The 22,163-nt window shown below is 46.1% G+C and overlaps 1 protein-coding gene across 2 annotated transcripts in view; it reads right to left on the bottom strand.

The window, feature by feature from the left end:
• The window catches only part of DVL1 (dishevelled segment polarity protein 1), a 34,765-nt gene extending 12,867 nt beyond the window's left edge, over positions 1-21,898 (bottom strand). The window contains exons 1-5 of one of the 2 annotated variants that reach the window (XM_081341519.1): positions 20,769-21,898; positions 7,286-7,355; positions 4,480-4,601; positions 2,425-2,537; positions 566-704 (exon numbers count right to left, since the gene is read on the bottom strand). In XM_081341519.1, coding sequence (XP_081197645.1) covers positions 566-704; positions 2,425-2,537; positions 4,480-4,601; positions 7,286-7,355; positions 20,769-20,938 — 614 coding nt within the window. In that variant the 5' untranslated portion in view covers positions 20,939-21,898. The remainder of the gene's footprint in view (positions 1-565; positions 705-2,424; positions 2,538-4,479; positions 4,602-7,285; positions 7,356-20,768) is intronic. The other variant, XM_081341520.1, reaches the window with a different exon arrangement.
• Positions 21,899-22,163: the final 265 nt, after the last annotated feature.

Raw genomic sequence — 22,163 nt, 5'->3', positions numbered from 1 at the left:
CAGGCCAGCGTAGGAGTCGGCAATGCACATGTAGACAATGGGAGAGGGGTTTGATTTCACAACCACAGATGTGTAAAGCCTCTCCAGATTGCAGCAGACCAGAGCCGAACATGATGAGCCAGAAGTATGATGCTGTGGCAAAAAAAGGCCATGCAGTTTTCGGCATTAGTTGCAGAGGCAGCTCTCCTCTGCAGATTCTAGCTTCTATGGCAAACAGTGAGAGATTCACTATTTTATTTTTTTCTGCAGCCCCAAACATCTGGCGGACATCCAACCGTTTAGTGCTGACCAAAAGGGATGGTGTGTTCTGAAGCAGAGATTCTTTAGCCCCATTGAGCTGCATGGAAAACCAGTCTGGATCCAGCTCAGACTCCATGTGGAAAAAGCAACCACCTGTGGGCACCTTCAAAAGCCTCGGCCTTCAGTTTCCATCAGCCCCAGCCAGCTAACTCAAGGGCAACGGTGGACGTTGTGCTCCAAAGTATTTACAGAGCCCACCGTTGCCCAGGTCAGGGCTGAGAAACACTCCTGGAAAGTGTTGTGGTGTGGCAAAGGACATCCTCACCTGCTGGTGTTTTCCTCGTTGTCTGAGTCCACAAAGCTGCTGGATTCGAGTTCGCTGCTCATCACAGTGGAGGAGCTATCGTAACCGGGGGGAGGCTCCCAGAGTCGGTCCAGTTTCAGATGCCCATTGATGCGAGAGACTGCAGAAACCAAAAAAAAGGTTAATGGGTCATCTGACACCAAGTGGGCCACAGGTGCAAGTGCCGGGATGGAAGCAGCATGGGGTAGTGGTTAGTGGCTGGAATTCCCGTTGCCGCTTGGCTAACTGAGGTCTTTGGAAAGAGCAGAAACTCTGCCTTTGGGGGATGCCCAACGTGGATTGCCAGGTTCAGACAGTCAAATCCACCTCCTTGCCCTACCCGGACCAGGAAGAGAACAAGCAGTGAAATGATGAGGGTGACCTTTGACCCCCATCCAAATCCCAAGTCTGAACAAAACTCCATTTCTTAATTACCTCTCTAATCAGAGCTTTCCCTTTCGTGCGCCTCTTTAGGAAACAGGCGGCGTTGGTAGCTACAAAGAAGCCTCAGTTCATAATGAGGACCCCAAAGAGACCTCCTAAACTTCCAATTAAGTATTCTGCTTTTCCCTTTTAATCAGCATTGGTCAATTGTCTCAACCTTGCGTGGCGTTTATTGTTTCAAACCAGGGTGGGGGACTCAGCCCCCAGCCCCACTGTGACAGCAGGCATATTGCTTCCCATTAAAATAAAACAAAACCACCAGCAAACTCACAGACAGAAGCTCCCTTAATTAGACCCCAAGCAGGGATAAAAGCAGATTTTGGCACACAAGGAAAATACAGCCCATCTCTGGCTCCTTTCCATACCCCCCACCCCCTGTCAGTGCAATTATTCCTCAGCAGAGAAGGACTTGTCCCCTCCCGCAGGCTTGCTTTAGGGTCTGGGTGCCCAAGGCCAACGCTGGCGTTAGAGAGGAGAGCTGCTGCCTGCTGCTTCACAGATGGCTCGGCTCCCTCCAAAGGAAAAAAGGGTGAAGAGGGCATGAAGACAACTACAGAGGGCATCGTTCAGAAGAAAGCTGTTTTCCCGACTGGGTTCTGAAATGGCCAGCATTCTCACAAAAGAGGATCAGCAGGCAAGCAAAGAGTCACACACACACACACACACACACACACACACAGAGAGAGAGAGAGAGAGAGAGAGAGAGAGAGAGAGAGAGAGAGCGAGAGCAGTGCAGACAAACCAACAATCCCAGATTACTTGGTACTTGAGAGAGGTTCGATCCTAGCATTGATGAGTAAGGCTGCTGGAGGAATTGACGTAAAACACCCTCTAAATCTTGAGGGAATGTTTAAAATACACCCAGGAAAGAGAGAAAAGCGGGAAGCCTAAACAGCCTGTCATTTGCCGCTGATTGTTGTGGTGGCATAAATAATTGGGTCAGTCCCGATTAAATCAGAGGTGGAAGACCACGAGGATATTGAAGGCAGGAGGCGAGGCTTGGCAAGTTGAACAAATACCTCGGACAAAAGCAGCAGCAAGCTACTTCCACCTTTTCTTGCCAAGAAAACACCGCCAAACCGTCCACAAAGGCACCAGGAGTTAAACTCAAAAAAAGGGAGATTCTGCATTTTCAAAAACCATTTAGACACCCTACGTGAACTTGCCTGCTTGTTGAGGACACGTGAGAAATGTTTGTCGGCAGTCATTACATGCCTCTGAGGGCATTGTAAGGACTGAGTGTTTGCTGATTGCAACGGACACCTTAAAAACTTTTACTGTTTCAGACCTGATTTTTCTCTTCAATCCTCTTAACGATGTGTTTGGGGCTCCCGGCTAACCTTAGAAACGCAGGCCAACCCGAGGCATCAGAGGCAAAGGAGAAGAGCCAAACTTACCATCTTCGTGACCTTCTCGGTTCCTCCGCCGGTGACGATCCCGCCGGTGGCTGACAACTGACTCGGTCCCTGTTTCGTTGTCCAGCCCATCTCGGCTGCTTGAGGCGTTTGGGCTGGGGAAGAGGAAGAAGAGAGGCATCCAATGCAGTGCAGGCACTAAGCCAGGCTGAATCGTTTAGGTGGAACCCTTTAATAAATCTCCATTATTCTAAGCTAACCGAAGTCTTACGACTTTTGAGTAAAAATGTGTTAACTGGAAAAGGTGCTGGCAGATTCCTTCCAATTAATAAATTTTCAACTACTAAACCCATGATAAATTGTGGGTGTGCTTCCAGGCCAGACATATATGCATGAAGACAAACACACATAGTCCTCAACTTACAACAGTTTGTCTAGTGGCCGTTTCTTGGGAATGACTGGGTCTTTTTAACGGCTACTGTTCGGCTGGGTTCACACAAGTGCATTCACCGCCTTCTGGTGAATGTGGTGGACAGACTCAAAAAGCAAGTCTTCAGCTGTTTGTGTGTGTCTTAAGGAAACTAAAAAAAGCCCGTCTTCTCAGATCATGCAAGGGAACAGCCAGGAGAGGGCAGAAACATCACTGCAAAACATCACTGCTGGCAGAAGCAATCAATCTCTCTCTCTCTAACTGTTCTAGGCGGAAATGCTACACAGGGTGTGACCCATTCCCAGGACGGGGTGGGTGGGTGGGAAAAGTGGAGAGATTGTCCTGGACTCAGAGCTCCTGATTTTATCAGATTTAAGTGCTGTATTCCTTGTTTTATTATTATTATTATTATCGGCATTATTTTTAACTCAACGGGTTAACCCTTGGTGGTTAGGATATCCCACTCTTTAAACTGAGGGCAGGCCAAACTGTTCTCTTTTTAGAAACTGCTTTATAAGAAGGTTTCAAAGAGGAATAAGACACCCGTGACCCTCCAGATGTTGACCTGCTACAATGCAGGTAGTCCTTTACTTACAACCATTTGTTTAGTGACTATTTCAAGGTACAGGGGCACTGAAAAAAGTGGCCTATGATGGATTTTCACACTTATGACCGTTGCAACATCCCCAAGGTCACATGATCAGAATTCAGTCACTTGGCAACTGGCATGTATTTATGACGGTGCGGTGTCTCGAGAGCATGCGGTCACCATTTGTAAACTTCCCAGTTGGCTTCTGACAAGTATAGTCCATGGGGGAAGCCAGATTCACTTAATCACCATACGATTCACTTAACAACTGCAGCGATTTGCTGAATAACGGTGGCAAAAAAGGTCATAAAAATAGGGCAAAACTCCCCTAACAATGACCTTGCTTAGCAATAGAACATTTGGGCTCTATTGCGATCATAAGCCGAGGTCTACCTGTATCTGCATGAACACAAATCCACATCCAATGATGTAGATTTTTTTTTAAAAAGGTGGTAAAAGACATGTTTCTGAAATATCCCATTAATACATTATTTCTTAAGCCCGGTTTTGCACAAGCACCTTGTCACTAGCTTTGCCTGACAATTTTAACAAATATTCTGAATGGAGGGAAAATATTTTGTCTGCAGGGAAGAGTCGCTCAGTCAAAATTGCCAGCATTTTTCATAAAACTGAGTTTTGCAACAGGGATACCCAACCTGCATAACACTGGATATTAACCATCTAAACCCGTATCTGATCATTACGTGATGGCTGTGATTAAACAAAATCCCTGCTTGCTTCTCCCTATCTGATGACAAGCACCGCCTTCCCTCACCAAGGCAGTCAAACTAGCACCAGAGTAGGAGACATTATTCTCTACGGAAAAATGAGTATTTGCAAAGAGCAATCCAGCGTCTCAGGGAGAAGACCAAAGAGTGGACAACTTGAGGGTTTCCAGCTTTGGCTGGATTACAGTTCCCATCTTCCCTGACCATCGGTCACTCCAGCTGCTGGAAGTGGAGAGTTCAACACCATCCACAGATTTCCCCACATTTTTTTAAACTCTGGAAAATATGCCCAGGTGAATATTGCATGCAGCAGAATGAGCATGTGTTGGAATGTTTGAATCGAACCATACTGGAAAGAAGGCGGGCGAGAGTCTCCGATGCCACCGGTTCGCTCGAGGGGAGGAGGAAGATCCGTGTGGCTTTCTGCGCACTGCGATCCGCCATCTGAATGGGAGCTCTCGGCCAGCACCAGCTGCAAGACAAGGAGGTGAATTAAATGAGGATGTCAGCACAAGGATACACCACCTTCCGTCCACAACTTAATGCTGTGAAAAAAGAGTGCCTTGCTAACCATCATCCGGACTTCTGGAAAGAACTCCCTGTCTCTTCCTGACCGGCTTGCTAGACCAAAAAAGGAGAATTGTCCGTCTGACCTCGATACTAAACAGTTAAAAGGTAAAGGTTCCCCCGCACATGCGTGCTAGTCGTTTCCGACTCCAGGGGCCGGTGCTCATCTCCGTTTCAAAGCCGAAGAGCCAGCGCTTGTCCGAGGACGTCTCTGTGGTCATGTGGCCGGCATGACTGGACGCCAAAGGCGCACGGAACGCTGTTACCTTCCCACCGTAGCGGTCCCTATTTTTCTACTTGCATTTTTACGTGCTTTCGAACTGCTAGGTTGGCAGAAGCTGGGACGCGTAACAGGCGCTCCACTCTGCTACGTGGCACTTGGGATTCGACCCGCCAAACTGCCGACCTTCTGATCGACAAGCTCAGCGTCCTAACCCACTGAGCCACCACTTAGGGAAATCCAGACTTTCGAACTGCAGGTGATGCAAACAGAAGCCAACCGAATCCGTCTTTGAGGAAGATGGGAGGTCCAGAAATGTGAAATACAAACACACAAACAAACGAACAAACAAGTTGGCTACTTTAGCCCTCTAGGCACAAGAAGCAGGACTGTATTCAAAGCTAGTCTGGGTCTCATTGTCTCTCTTTGTCTTCCAGCCTGAGAGATGTCTCACCCTAACAGATTCACTTCCCAAAGCAAGCCTTTTTTTCCACGCTCACACTCTTAACGAGGTTCAGCACAAAATAGCTGCGTGATTCTCATCCCAGCGAAGCCCGCCCCTCTCCCCAATTTCGAAAGAGTAACCCCTGGGGAAATGTTAAAAGAATACTAAAGGCAAAACCAAACAGTGACAGAAGGCATAAAATTGATATTCCCCCAGCTGATCTGCAGGGAAAATGTTCATCGGGAAGAAATGTCAAAGAGGTGGATTGACAGAATGGCGGGGAAAATACCAGGGGACCATCTACCCCTCTGGCATCATTTTTGCTGATGAAAAGGTTTGCATGAATTAAGAGGAGGAGGGAGGGGGAGGGAAATCAAAGAAAAATGCAAATGTTACATGTGTTTTTTCTTCTTCCGATTAGGTTGCTAACAGGAAAATGCTTCCCCAAGAGAGAGTGGGAATTCAGGGTAGGTGGCTTTTGGAGGTGGGCGTGAATGACGTCTTCATTAAAAGACTAACAAGTGAGCGCAGACAGAGAAAAAAAAATTATAGGACTGGAGAACAAAAATACAGAGATTGCAGCAGTCAAGTCAGTGAGCCAAGATCCACACACGCCCTTAAAGAAAAATCTACTTTTTGTTGTTCTAAAAATATGGGTAGGTAATGACTTTTAAAAGATCTGAAGACCCGCCAATTCTAATTTCGAAAGGGACAGAAAACCAAGGCTTAATACTTTACTGGACAAACTGAGGAATTTAAAGCTAAGGCATTAAGAAAGGTTGCCCATTGCAGGGATTCTGGGCATGTGCAAAGGGCAAAGCCAAACCATTTAAAACACAACGTGAGAGCTTGCATGGATTTTAATCATATAAAGAACACAGTGTGCTTTTATTTTTACAACGCATAACCATCTAAGACTACTATAAGCTAGATTTAGATTTAAACATCAGAGATCGAGGTTTGGGGCTGTAGAAGACAAGATCAGCTCTAAGGGACAATTCTCTATAGAACAGGCCACCATGCTGAAGTATGTGTTCCCTTCCATTCAGAGAAAGCCATTGTTACTCCATGATGGATTGCTTGCGAACTGTTTTTCACCCATCCCTCTGCCTTGCTGTTTTTCGGAACAATCTAAGGCTGAACAGATTTTATCCATTTATCCGAATCAGTAGCAGACCCGGGAAAGAACCATGCTCATGAAAAAGCAGAATCATACCACGGAGTCTTGCGGGGGGCGGGAGTACCACCCTGGATGGCGGGATGCGGTTGTTGGGGGGGGGAAGCATGACATCATCCTTGGCCAATCAGGAACTAGTGCCAAAGCCAAAGCGGCGAATCAGCTAGGCTAGGGTTTTCCCAAGAGGGGGAAAAAAATGACATTCCGTTATTGCAGCCGATGAAACAGAAAATTGCCTACAATGGCCAACCCACTGTGCGCAACCTGTGTCAGCCGGCACGCCGCCCCAGACAGACAAGGGGGCTTTTTGGCAAACAAAGTCAACCTCAGCAGGGTGGCTGCGCATGGATTCATGAGCCGAAAAATGGAGGAGGCTTTCAAAAGCGGGGATCAAAATCGCAAACCATTGAAGGCAATTAGCGAGGAATTCAGAACGGGCGGCGGACAGACCCTGCAGTGAGGCTAGGTGGGCGTTTGCCACAGAACACGAACGGAAGAATTTGTAATCAGAGCAAAAGGAACTCAGCATCTGGTGAGATGCTTGCACCCCAGAGTTGTGGCTAATGGTCACCTGTCCTTGCATCCTCTTGCGTGCACCGGTGTCTCATGGGTTTTGTCTTCTAGAGATATATCAGATGGACCCAAGACCTGGCAAGTGATGGGTCCCATTTTGTAGAGACACCCCCCCTCCCCCCCAACTGCGTCTTTTGCTCGTATAAATGATCTGGCAGAAGTGACCCCACGTACCCAGGACACGACACGTCCGTTGAAACATGGGAGCTTTGCGTTGTCATCCGAGATCTCTTCCTTTACCACCCTGGGAGAAAAGAAAGTAAAATCAAGGCTTTCCATTGGATGATAAACTTAACAGAACATAGGTAAAAGGCGAAACAGGAGCCCACAAATGAATAGCCGGCATCTGAACATCGGCATCGTTCGACTGCAAGATTCTCAACATGAGCATGTACACCAAGATCAAGCAAGCAAGCCAAGCCTCAGATTCCAGGAGGAAAAAGGAGAAATGCCCCTTCCCAAGGATCACATGGGAGGGAGCTCAGCCAAAAAAATGCTAGAAGGGAATGTGGGGGGGGGGAAATAATCAAGAAATAAACCACATGCCTTGAGAAAGGTTAAGCATCAGTGCATGACTGCTAGGAAACGTCCTGCTCTTAATGATGCCCTTCCCAGCTCAGTGGGAAGCATATATCTACAGGGAGATGCCCGCCTTGTGCATCTGACACCACAGAAAAACACACACGGGTGTGCACAATTCCTGTATGTGAGCAAAGGAATCTTGGGATAGGGATGTGCACTTACACGCACCATCCACAAGGCCTTAAGGGTGGAGCAAGCAGATGAAGCTGTTTCGACCTCAAACCCGCAACCCCATTTTAAGTAACCACACTTTTAACCAGCTATAAAAGCAGCTTTTAAAAGGGCCTTTGCTCAGCAATAAAATATTCAGCTGTTCCATGGATTCAGAGAGGAACTTCATCCCAAACACACAACACGGCAGTTGCTCATTATTCCCACTTACACTGAGATCCTCACTTCAGAGAGGTTTAAGGCTCATCAGGATACAATCCGAACTTTCCTTTTCAAAGTATCTCAAAATTATCTTTCATTTTCACCGCAGAGCCAACATAGAGGAATGTTAAAGGTATATAGGATTAAATATAATCCAGAAAGCAAGAATTAGACTATTTGAAATATATTTTCTGACTATCCAGTGAAACTACATTCCTCATGTTTATTTTTTATCTCTGAATCTTTTTCCAGGTTTTCCTTCTCCTGTTACCTTTTCTGAACTTTTATTCCCCAGCCACCTCCACACTTTTATTTTGCCAGTTTTCAATCAGTCCTTCTCTAAAACACGAATGCATGTACGAATTCTGACCTTCCCTTCTGCAATCCGTATCGTCCATCCAAGCGATGTGGCTGAGGAACCCCCAGCAGCAATTCAGAATGACCAATTCAATTCCTACGGTCGTGACAGTGAAGCAGCAGGCTCGCCCCCCAGCAAAAACACCCAAAACCCCAAGTTGGGATACAGCAACAGACCATATTTTTCAAAAAAACACACAAAAAAAATCAATGGATAGAGGAGAAAATTATTTTTTCACCCGGGAAGTCGTCTACTACACTTTGCACAGATTGCAAGAGCTTGCGGGAGAAGCAGATTGTCTAATCGCAAAAACAAGTCAACAAAGCCACAGGGAGACATATACGAATTTGAAGTACAAATGCGTCACACAATAAACAGGGCCTGTTTTTGGACCCAAGTTGTCTGTCCAAACGTTAAAAGAGTGTCAGGGTCAGTGGTGACATCTGGGCTGCATTTATTTTACTGCTTCACAAATACACAGAATAGCAGAGTTGGGAGGGACCTTGGAGGTCTTCAATAGTCCAACCCCCTGATCAGGCAAGAGACCCTGTACCATTTCAGACTTTTCTTAAAAACCTCCAGTGACGGAGCACCCACAGCTTCTGAAGGCAAGCCATTTCTCCTTAGTTCTAGGTTGGGTTTCTCTCTTTAATAGTTTTCCACCCATTACTTCTTGACCTACATTCAGGCGCTTTGGAGAATAGGCTGTCCCCCTTTTTCTTTCTGACACAGGAGCAACGTAATGCCCTGAACGAGCAAAAAGAAGCCTTGCATCGTCTCACCCTCTTTTGGAAGCCTCTCTTAAGCCCTTGTGGAAAGGAAAGGAAGCGTCATTAGCTTGAAGACAGCGTGGGAAGGAAGCGAGCAGAAGAGAAGACGGCACCTAACCTCTCTTTCCACTTTATTCCCCTTGTCTGGGGCAAGTGGCAAATCTGCACAGGCCTGTACAGAAAACACCACTCGCTTAGGGCAAAAAAGGAATTCCTGCCAGGCAGCCAGGCGGAACGAAGCTGACATTTAGTGATAAGAGGCTGAACTTGATCAAGCAGGCAACTCTGGCCCTTAGCAGCTTTTCACAATTTCAGGCATCAGACTCCTGCCTGGGCACCACCCAGGGAGGTTTGGTCTCAACATGGTGAAATCGGAAATGTCAGCCTTCCTATAAAGCAGGGGTGTCAAACTCCATTTCATTGAGGGCCGCATCAGCGTTGAGGTTGCCCTCAGGGGGCTGGGTAGGTGTGGCCAGGGTGGGTGCAGCCTACTGGGTGGGCGTGGCTAGAGTGCATATATTTATTTATTTATTTATTTATTTTATTAGATTTATATACCGCCCTTTCCCGAAGGACTCAGGGCAGTTTACAGGGTATTTAAAAACCTACTGGCTTTAAACATATAGCCTACTGGGTGGGCATGGCCAGCTCTACCTCGTTCGCATCGAGGGTGCCTATGGGGACCTGGGCAGGAGTGGGACAGATCTGAGGGTCTCTGGCAGAAGGAGGGTCTCTGGGCCAGGGCCAAGGCAGCGGGGGCCGTTCCCTCCCTGTTTCCAGGATGGCTTCACGGGCCGCATGAAACCACTTCATGGGCCGGATCCGGCCCCCGGGCCTTGTGTTTGACATGTCTGCTATAAAGGGACCATAGACAACATCCTGAAAACTCTCCCGCTCTGGTCAACACAAAGCTTTGACTTCTGACCCAGCCTCTCTTCCCAACCTCCTATGCAAAATATTTGGCTATAAAGAAACTCAAAGGTCATCTGCTTCAACCCTCTGCTAAGAAAAAAATAGCTACCATGTTCCTGCAGCCCTGGAAAATTCCTTTTTCTGAATTCCCCAGACCCACATCAGTCTTCTCCTAAAGTTTCCGTCCAAATCTGCTTCCCCGTCTCCATTTATACAAATATGCCACAACTGATGCAACTGCTTTTTACCTCAACTGCTTAAAGGTTGTTCGCAACCAATAAAGCAGCCAAGATCACCCAAACACACACACACACACACACACACACACACACACACAAAGGCTGACCTGACTGAGCACCATACCCGCCTAGCTTATAGGGTGTTTTATTTTGTATTTAATTTCATTTGATTATATATGTTTTTAGTCAGACTGTACTGTATTTCACTATTAACTGCTCAGAGAACTTTTGATTAGTGTATTCTTTGCAAATGAAACAAATGCTTGGCAATTGGTAAGGACTCCCTTTTCCAAACTCAACACAAGCTCCAACAATCAGCTTTTTTCCCCTCTCATCCATGGAAAAGCTGGGAGAAAGACATTTTGGGATAGGCTGAGCTCTCTTAATGCTGTCCTTCAGGTTTCTTGTTCAGGCACGTAATGCCATTAACAAGCTCAAAAAAAAACACACACCAAGGAAAGCAGTTATTATTATTCAAATCTGTCAGATAACAGCAGAGAACTAACTAGTTTTGCCCCAAGGCCAGGCGATACCTTTAGAATTTTGCATTAGCTAAAGCAGTTTCTGGCAATGTGGGAAGCAAAGGACCAGTTTATCAAAGGGCATTTCGCAGAGCAGAGGCACCATTAAAAACCACTGCGCCCCAGTAAGACTGGGTTGGTAGAGTGGCAAAGATGGGTTTTGGCATAAAATGGGAGTTGTTGGGGCAGAAAAGAGAAGTGAGAGAGGGCAGTCAAAACACACTTCCTGATGCTCTCAATGGGACATTCATTCTGTTCCTTTCCTGTAGCAGCAACTCCATAAAGTATTGGAACATAACCCAACGTAAGAACAAGTGCCAAACTTTACGCCACAGATTGCCAAGTTTGGCACAAGAATCTTTGATTCTCTAGCTAAAATTACAAAACGCCCGGGGTTGTTGTAAACCCTCCGTTTAGCAGAGCAATAAGAGGAAGCGATATTTATTAATAAGCAGAATGTCCATGTGTGCTAATCCAAGCCTAATGGAACCTCCACGGTCAGGAGCACTCCACCTCCAAATACACATGCTGGATATAACCAGGAAGGATGGCTTTTGCACCAGGCATGAAAAGGATGAGGCCTCACATCCCATCAACAAAACAGTGATGAGAGTGACAGGCAGAAGATATGGGCTCAAATTTGAAAGAATCACCAAGACAGAATCTAGATTACCAAAGGTTTTTTTTTTTCCCAATGGGTCCTTCATCCACTTCCTGTAAAACTGAGTAAATTCTGCAGGCTGTGCTCAGCGGTGGGCCCTCCAGCTGTGCATCACATGGAGATAGGAAAGCATTAGGAGGCCAAGGGAGGGGGGGCACTGACCAGGCATAGGGGCCATGGCATCTAAACGCTGGCCAGGAATCCAGACTAGCCATCTTTGCGTGACGTGAAGACAACAGCGTAGGAGGCAATGCAGAGTTTTGTCTCGGGCCAAAGCGACCTGACGACAGCCAGCCGCTACAGACCCAAGGCTGTCGAAAACAATCAGGCATTAAAGCCACGTTCAGGACCTGCTCATTGTCAGCCTGTCAAGTTTGGCAAAAGCTATTATGTCTCAGGCGGGCTGCAGCCGCAGACCCAATCGTCCTTTCTCCCTCCAATTAAAAATTTTCTTCTGCACATTCTGCCTGCAATTGCTTTTGGCCTGGTTTTGTTCGTAAAATTTTCTTCTTCGACAACAAGAGCAGGAGGAGATAGAAACACGAAGAGCAAGAAGGGGGTGTAAAAGTCGATTCCCTTTAAAGGGGGATTTTCTTTCCCCATGTGCCCCTTTCTTTCCTATCCCTAACATTCTTCAAATATCTAAGATTAACACAATCAGTCTTGCCGATGTTGGGGGGGGCGGGGCTGGATCTTGCAGGTCTGGGTCCACTCAAGATCCCTTCCAACTCTTCAGAAGGTGTGGATGTCCCATCATTTGTCTGAAATGATATAGAATAGATTCTCCTGCTCAAACACGGGGTTTTACTAGATGACCTCCGAGGTCCCTTCCAACTCTGTTATTCTATACGCTATGTCACGGCTTTGCCCATGCAGTCCTTTGGAGTCAATTTAATTTCACAATTTTTTTTCCTCCCTGCCCCTTTGAGAATGCATCCAATTCATCTTTTTTTCAGCACTTTCCCTAGCGTCACAATATGGGAGGGGGGAGGAACTGGCGGGGGGGGGGAGGCAACTGTTCCCGAGAGACAGCAAAGGACCCGAAGCCAATAAAAATGCATCGGCAAGAAGAGATTCCTTCTTTCAGCACTTTTAATCAAGGCAAACCAACCACGCCGGAAATAATTGGTTAGCATTTACCTCCATTGCTGGTTGAGCCTAGAGATGATGATTTGCGACGCCAAATTATACAGAGAAAGAGGCATCTTTTATTCCTTCCAGAAAAACTGACCCAAAGTGGATGGTTTATTCCACCGAAACCACGGAACGATGGTTATGCCAAGATGATATTTAGCAGATGGGAAAGTTTGCACTATTGGCCATATTTCTTCTCTTAGGTTAAGTAATGCTCGCAGACTCATCCAGAACGTGGCTGGCTAGAAAGAAAAATGATCTCCTACTCCTTTTTTTGAAAGCCACAGACAGATAATTAAGTCATGAAATAATAATAATAATCGCAGTATATTTGTTTCACTTACAAGCCTCATCTCTGCACACTGGTGGAATTAATGGAATTTAATATTTAATTTAGTGTTTTTGTTATTCTTGAAAACCTTCCAGGCAGCTATTGATACATCTGCCTTTATTTTTAAAATGCAGATGAAAAACCGAAACATTTCATTTTGTACAATGTATTTCCATTAAACAGCAACCAAGAGTATAAACCAATGTATAAACAAACCTGGCTCAGACACTGTGCTAAAGCAAAAAAATATTATGTAAATTTGACTTTAGTTTAGCATGCTGTACGGCTCTAGTTGTTACAGTTAGTAAAACATTGGTTTGCGCTCAAAGTACTGTGCAAAACCAAAAAACAGTGTCTCAATAAACAAATCATTAGAGTCAAATTGTAACAGCATAATAGAATAACAGAGTTGCAAGGGACCTTGGAGGTTTTCCTGCTCAGGCAGCAAACCCTATTCCATTCCAGACGAGTCCAATCCAACCTCTTCTTGAAAACCTCCAGCGTAGTCTGATGCTGGAGACAGGAAACTCTTATGCAGGAAGGGGATGCTCAAAATGGATGGAGTCAGACTAAAGATTTTGCCATTCTTCCCTCAGCTTGGCTTATCACATAGTATACAGCCAATTTTGTTAATCTGCAAGCACCAATTAACATGGTAGCAGAAAATTGGGGAAACTGTGATTCTTGCAGTGCTTCCTGATTGAGCACAACTACTCTGATAATCACCCTGAGGAATGGATCCAAGTCCCAGATCAGTCATACTGTGATGAAGGAAAACATCTACTTTCTCTGGAACTCTCCGAGGTCCTGAAATGGGCACATGGTTTTGTTAGGATGTCCCTTGGGCCTCTCAAGTAGATGGGCCAAAGCCAGATGTAAAACAGCAGCCAAGGACTCAGTTCAAGGAAATGTGGTGACTCAATGGATAATGCCTGTCTGCACTACTTTGCTGGTAGGAATACCTAACAACATCTGATAGGCAAAGATCTCATCCAGAATTTCAAACAAAACTTAGAATTTAAAGCGGCAAAGTCAGAAGTTAGTGCCGGACAGCTATTATGGCCAGCGGATGTACTTAACATCTCTTAGGAAAGCCAAAGTAAATGAAGACGCAAGTCCTTTTGTTCCCCCAAATCTCAAGGAATGGGTTCTACACAAGAAAAAAAGAAATCTTAATCAGACCCTCAATCCTGGGACCTTTTCCTGCTCTTAACTTTGCTGATTCTACAGGATGACTCAAGTCAGAGGACCAGACGTTTGTAATGGAGCCCTGACTTTGTTCACGGAAGTGGCTCAACCTTCAGCCTGTCCATTTTAAAGATCCCCAGAGCAGATGATGGGGGAAAAAACCCACTCTGTCCAAGAGCCTTTGGATTTGGTGGCCTTATGGATCACGAGGAGGAGAGGAGATGGTTGTTGTTTATATGTTGCAATTCAAAAGTAGGATTATTTTTTTAGCATTGAGCCAAGTCTTGGTAACATGACAGACACATTCATATGGTTTGCTTGGCAACAAAATGGAGACACTTTGCCAACATTGTTTTTCCAACATTCCAGTTCAGCTTCTAATTGTGGGATTCCCTGGTGTTGTCTGGTCTAACTCCTAATTAGGTATGAACTTGCTTAGCATTGTCAGGTCATCCAGAGGTAGCTAGGTACTGCATCTTAATGAGGTCTTCCCAGGATACGAATATCTATTTTCTGTGCTTGAGTTTTATGTAGAGCAGGCCTTTGGCAACTTTGAGACCTGTGCACTTCAACTCCCAGAATTGGGTGGCAGGGGAATTCTGGGAGTTGAAGTCCATTAATCTTAAAGTTGCCAAAGTTGGACACTCAGATTTAAAGCCTCCTCCCCATTTTCCAGGGATTTTGTTCCATTTCCTAAAGCAAGAGACAGTTCCATACCAAAAAAAATAGTTTTCCCACGCTTCCATTCCCTCCCAAGGAAAGATGTCATGAAGGAACACCTCCTGAGCCTCTCCCCACCCCCCACCCCCAATTAACTGTGAGTAGTAAAGGAAGAGAGAGAGAGAATGAGGTGGCTGGATGGAGTCACTGAAGCAGTAGGCGTGAGCTTAAATGGACTCCAGAAGATGGTAGAGGACAGGAAGGCCTGGAGGAACGTTGTCCATAGGGTTGCGATGGGTCGGACACGACTTCGCAACTAACAACAACAACAAGTAAAGGAAGATTTAGAGAGATGCTCCCCAGATCCCAGATTCTCCCCAACAGGAGAAGCAGTGCACACATATCCTTTAAGAAAGAAACCAAATTCTAAAGCACCCCAAGAATGAACTAAAAAAGAAAAAAGACCTCTGCAAAATGCACTTCTTTTTACCATAATACCCATCATTATACAAAAGATTCCCTTCCAGTACAAAACAGAAAAGGTCCAACTCACACCCCAGATAACTTTATCAAAGCCAGCAGGTTGGAGCCGTTTCCCATACTTAAGGAGAAGGGATGAAAGGTAAATTCTATTTCTTGGAGGAGCCTTGATCCAAAAAACTATGGATGTAGAAAGAAGGCAACCTCTTGATCATTTTTCCTCTGACAGATCTTGCCAGGAGGAACCCCACAAAGACAGGGAGGTGACTTTATTAAGCAGAGAGGCAGACAGAGAGGAAATGGAAGAAAGAAGAAAAAGGGGAGGAGGGGAGAATTAAGACAGCCAATGTATCTTTTCAATCACACTCCTGGAATGACAGAGAGAGAAAAAATCCAGAAATAATAATAAAAATAAGGAAAATACAGACCAGGGTTGCAAAAGCTGGTAGAACAACACACACACACACACACACACACACACACACACACACACCACCTCTGAGACTGCTTGCCTTTCTGTACTTGAGGCCTCCTTGCCCATCACACGTGCCCTCAAAGGGAAACCAAATGACCTCAAGGAGAAATACCCACTCCGTGCTTTGCAAAGCCCGATGCCAACGCAAAACCCCCAAATCTTGAACAGGGATCCCCAGTCTTGTCAGCATCCCTCCCTCCCCCCAAACTGCTTTTCTGACTTTTCAGAGTTTCTTCTCCTTCCCCACCCGAACGTCTGTTAAATCCATCTGTTGTTTTCCAAAGGCATAAAAATACACTTAAGGCATCCACCCCACTCCCACCTTCTTCGCAATCTTCTGCCAATCTCCTTGTCCAGCCCACCCAGCCTCAACCTTCCGACTGCACCCCTGCTGCTCTTCACAGCGCTTCCCTCCCGTCTTAATTTGAAATTTTGAACTATTCATTTTTTTTTCTCTTAAAAAATTCATATCCTTACACCCGGCTCCTTGGAATTCCTTCGCATTTCCCAGGGCCAAAGCCTCGCTCAAAAAAGAAAAGGAAAAAAAAATAAAAGCTGTAAATGGATTCTGAGCTGTCCAAACTAACCAAGCTTTGGGTTGCATCCAGATTCTTTGTCCTGACCCACCAGCCATGAGCACCGGGTCAAGGTGCAAGAGAGAGGCATGTCAGAAGAGGAAAAATCACTTGTGAAAAAATAAAATGCACCGTGTATGATGCCAGTTTGGGGGGGGCAGGGGGAGGGGAGGACACACCTTGGCCAGCGCCCCAAAGGCACATGTTTTGAGCTGTAAATTCACCTTCTCATGCTCAGTGCGAAAATTCACTTCAAAATAAAGCTGCTAGGTCAGGGGTCTTTAAACTTGGCCTTTTTATGACTTGCGGACCAACGCACAGAATTCCTCAGCCAGCGTGCCTGGCTGAGGAATTCTGGGAGTTGAAGTCCACTATTCATGAAAGGGCCAAGTTGGAAGGCCCCTGGCATAGACTTTAAGAGGAGTGGACTTCAACTCCCAGAATTCCTCAGCCAGCGTGAGGGAACTATGACCCTTTGATGACTTGTGGACTTCAACTCCCAGAATTCCTCAGCCGGCGTGCCTGGCTGAGGAACTCTGGGAGTTGAAGTCCACAAGTCATCAAAGGGCCAAGTTTGAAGGCCCCTGTAGCTCGGTGGTCTCATCTACTCAGTTGGCAGAAGGCAGCAGGCTACGCTTCAGCCACAGATCCCTGCTATTTTCAGATACGGCCTCTTCCTCCTCATCTAAGAAAAGCCCCATTGAGGATCCACTCTGCCTGCCAGAACCGTTTTTGGGACGAGCATTTTTACAAAGGGAGCAAACTGTATTTCCACCGCACCTCCTTAGCAGGCAAAGTTCACTAGTATCCAGCTTCTGGAGACAGAGGCCCTCTTTAGAACTTTCAATATTGGCAAAGAAATATATCTTAATAAAAAAAAACCTAACCAGGGAAAAAACGACTTCCTTGGAAAGGGCAGTACGGGAAGTCCTGCCATTTGTTTATTTTTCTAACGGGCCTCTCCTCCAAACCCACACTGCAGGAAACAGTCATGGTCTCCAGCATCCCTTGCCGTGTTTTCCATAATGGGTGTGTGTAATAAAGAACATGCCCCACCCAGCTGGTCGAGAAAGCTTTACCCTGCCTGGTTCAGCAGCTTACTTAGAACTGCTGGCCTGCAGTGGCTTGCAAACGCCCAGCCACAGGAAACGGTTCCAAGAACACCTCCCATCTATATTCTACAACTGGGCACCAGTGCTAACCAGGACGCCAGCCAGTTACCAGTGCCCTTTTTTTTTTTACCAATCCTCCATTCCACCCCAATCCAATTTCCTCCCACCCTGCCCCAAACTCTTATCCCGAGTGGGTTCAATGGCTTCCTCGTCTTTGAAGTCCTTAACTGTACATCCATCTGCAAGTCCACTCTGCTTTTCCTTTATCTGTAGATAGGGAAGATTGAGTAATGGAATTTCTTTTCCGGATACAGCAAAAGTGGATTGGGGCACTCGAGGCACAGTGGACCTCAGCTCACATGTCGGAACAGGGAGACAGCAAAGTTCACCAGTGCCGGGAATTAAACACAGAACTACAAATATGGCAAATATACTATCTGGCCATTGAGCTCCATTGCTTCCCTCTCTGTGGGCATACATCTTTATATAATCTGAAGGGCTAGAACTAGGAGGAATCAAGGGCAAAAATAAATAAATGCAAAGGTGCAGAATTCGACCTCATGTTATAGAATCGTAGGGAATAAAAATAATCCATTGGTGCTTTTCCACAATCCTTCCTTCCTTGGTTCTGACCTTTGCAAATGATACACAACACCAGTTCCTCAAGCCAGAAATAGATCCAGGTACCACAGATCCAACGGAGAAGGAACAGATTTTATTACCAAGCAATTATTACATTTCAAATGCTGATTCATGACAGTAATAAAAGAACTGGGTGTTACGATTCTTTTAAAACAATCATTTAAATGCCAACAAATCAAAAGATTTAGAAGACGCGGGTGGGGGGAGACTCCACCTTAAAGGACTTAAATTAGGCGCCTTCATATTTCAACTCACAGTTCGTGTCATTCATACATAATAAAGCACAATTTGATCCAGTTTACTGGGAAAGGTACTTCTGGAAAACTCACCACTAAAAATAAAGTAACAGCTATCTTTTGTTTATCCCCCGCATCTGGAACCATTTTCTACGTCTAATCCCTCTTTCATCAAATAATGTCAATGATCACTGAGAGACATTTCCTTTATAACTGTGTCCAACCCATTATTTTTTTTAAAAAAAACCCAATTAAACAATTTGTGTTGAAAGTTCTTTAAACTAGTCTGAACACTAATTTATTCAGGGAAATTCTCCTCCTTTGCTGCTGTGCAATTCACAAAGCTTGAACTTGGTAAATCCCTTTCTTGAGTACCGTATAACAGGGGTCCCCAACCCCCAGCCCCCCCCCCGGGCCACTAAACAAGTGAAGCCCCATCCGTGGGATGGAGGCAGCACATGAAACCACGCCCCCTCCGTGGAAAAACCTTTCTCTGTGGAACCGGTCTCTGGTCCCCAAAAGATTGGGGGCCACTGCCTATACCACTTGGTGATCTAAGCCTCTTAGCCATCTCTTCTCCTGCACAACAAACGGTAAAAAAAGCCTCAGAACAGGCCGCTCAAAGTAAACTTTTGGAACTGAAGTGGTCAGTCTTTACTCCTCGCTTTCCCAGGAGACCATCACAAGATCGGCCCTGCTAGATCAAGCCAAAGTCCACTTAGTCCAACAGTTCTGTTTTTTTTTTACTATATCCAACCAGATACTTTTGAGGTGCTCACAAAGGGGTGTCAGAGACATTGTCCTTTCTCACCGTGGTTCTTCTGCAACTGGTATTTTACAGGCACGGTGCTGCTAATGTCAAAATGACACTAAGACACAGCCTTTCTCCCCTCCTTGCTTCTTTTATTAACAAGACACAACGCCTCTTGGGGTTTTCCCTTCCCTTTATACTATTACATTTAACTTTTTTTTAAATTTATAATGTTGCAAGCCTGGCTGACTCTCTCTTACCTAAAAGTCACGCCCAGCCTTTGAAACATAATTATCATTCCATAGAAATCCCAATGCCCCGGCCATCTATCAATGGCCAAAACAAGAAGGCTTTGTGGCCCCAGAAAACTGCTCTGACGTTTTCAGCTATTGTCATCTTTACCCCACAACAAATAAAAACCCAACCTTTTAAGCACAACACTCCTACACTATTATTGCCAATAATATTGCCATTAACCAAGACACCGAAGCCAAAACAAGCACCGCTATTTCTTACTGTGAAACACCAATCTTGAACACATCGCAGGTTGGAAGAAGATAATCAGTATGATCCAGAGACTCCAATTCTCTTTAGCAAACTAAGTTTATTTCTTATCCCTGCTTAGACACCATCACCCGGACAGGAAGGAAAGAGAAAACCAACCTCCAGCAGAAACATACGTAATTGTTTTGCTTTGCCAAGAGAGAAAAGGAACACAAAACCTTGTGCTAAGTGAATGATGGGTATCACAGTGTTATCCTCTCTCTCTCTCTCCCTCTAGGGGAAAAAAATAATCAATGGCACCTAAACATTTCCCTAGTGTCAAGTCTTTCTTTATAGCAAGAGCAAATAAATAAATCAGTAGGCCTAACTTGGCAACTCAGAAAGAGGCCGCAGAAAAGCTGGTCCTGCACGGTGCTGCATACCTGGCATTTGAAAACTAAACTTCAGGCTGCTTTGGTGAGAGGTGGAGTAAAGGGACGGACACCCCCACCCCCACCCAACCACTCACAGAATTTCCTCCCAAAACTTTCATAATTTTAGGCCATCAGAGTGTCACATATGCCCAGCTTCTGTCCGGGGCCTCCTACTTTGGAAAATGTAAGCTCCACCTCTTTAAATTTCATATTTCTGCCCTTGCCATCTGAACATGCCCACCTTTGCCAGTGTGGCTCAACGTATCTCTCTTTCCACGTTTTACCACAATTTCGATCCAGCTGCCATCAAATGACTCTTGAGGACATAGGTAGAACATAAGAGGACGTTAAATCTGATCCCAGAGGTTCACATACCCTATTTTAGCTGGGACTTGTTTATTGACCGGGAGCACACAAAAAAGGCTCTCTTCTGTAAAACATGACATATGACATACAGACTTTTTTTTCTAAGACAGGAGAGAATTACACACGGATTCAGAGCAAGCATATAATTTGGTCTTCCCCATGGGGTATAAACAGGTGCATGGCAAGGGAGCTCCGTGAAAACCAAGCGGATTTGCCCCCACCCCTAAAATGTTAAGAAATACACTCCGAGGCTTGTTAAAAGGCAGGCAGGGGATGCCAGATGTTCCCGAATGCCAGCAAAACCTGCTCAGTTACAATGCTTAACAACCCGCCGAAAAATCTTCCAATAAAAACAATAAGGCAAGACCAACCTACCCAAAATCCTGGTCCATCGACTTGAAGAAGAATTTGTAGCTATGCACCGGCCGGTTGCTGAGGACATTTTTAAAATCCGCCAAAGTGACTTTTTCCGGAGAAACGGGCAATTTCACCAAATAAGGGGTCTCCTCTTCATCGATATGGTAAATTATTTTTGTCTCCGCCATGGAAGAAGGAAAGGAGGGAGGGAGGGCGGGTGGAAAAGGGGGGGTGGGGAGGGAAGAGGGGAAGGAGAAAAGCAGGAGAAGGGTAGAGGTTTGGCAAAGAGAGGAGCGGAGTGGGGTGAAAGGATCGAGAAAGGGGGTGGAAAAGGGAGAGAAAAGGAGGGGCGGGGGAAATAAATCAAGGCCAAGTTCAAGGTGCCAGTCCCTCGGAGTCTTCTAGTTTTTTTTTTTTTAAACAAGGCAAGGTTGGTCTCCAAACAGGAAGGGAAAAATGCCTGACTGCTACGGTCGCGATGCCTGCGCGGAAGGATTGAGGCGCCCCATACCGCCCCCCAGCGGCTCAAGAGGAGAAAGGGGGCTCGGCCAGGCCTCCCCGCTCTGGAGGGGCAGCAGCTGCATTAAAATTGTACCCCAAAGACTCGGGGGGAGCGCAAGAGAGAGAAGCAAAAAAAAAAAAGACAGCAGCGACGAAAGCGGCTGCTATTTCTCTCCGGGCCGACAGCAAATATTTGCGATGCTAACAAACGAGCCAGGCAGCTTTGGATTGGGAGGGTGATGGCTTGGGGGAGAAAGGCAACCCCCCCCCCCCAAACTGAAGGGATTATAGCTGAAGAGGGCGAGCAAAAGCAACGCTTGGCTCGCCGGCTCTCCTTCCAAAACCCCCCTTTCTCCTTGGCAATCTCCTCTCCGCCCACCCAGTTTAAAGGGACCCGATTTTACTTAGGGCTGTCCCCCCCCTTTTTTTGTTTTTGTTTTTGTTTTTTTTTGCAAGCGAGCGAACGCGCACACATACAAAAAAACAAACAAACATCAACCCGTCTCCTCCGGGCAAAAGGCTCCGCGTCGTTACGCACGCGCGGAGGCTCTGATCAAAAGGACAGGCGGGGTGAAAGAGGATCTCCCTTCCCCCAACCACCCCCTTCCGATTCAGACGTGCACGCGCTCCAGAAGGGGGCCGCTTTAAGAAGCGGGGTAGAGCAGGGCCCCCCCACTCCTCCTCCTCCTCCTCCTCTGCAGAGCTACCCAATGGAATCGCTCCTGGGAGGTCATGTGCTGCCTACACCCCCTTTCCTAGTGGGATGGGAGTCCCTGGGAAGGGAGGCGGACCTCCTGTTTTGGTTTTGTTGAGACCTACAAGGACAAAAAAAGGGCCAAGAAGCCCACTGTGGACGCCGGGGACTACAAATCCCCTTCTCCCCAGGAGGCGGGGTTGGGGAACCCCCTTCCT

Source organism: Vipera berus (assembly GCF_964194415.1).
Source record: "Vipera berus genome assembly, chromosome: 17".
In the NCBI taxonomy this organism is placed as follows: Eukaryota; Metazoa; Chordata; class Lepidosauria; order Squamata; family Viperidae; genus Vipera; species Vipera berus.
Note: the sequence above shows the minus strand (reverse complement) of the source record. Positions and strands in the feature narration are given on the sequence as shown.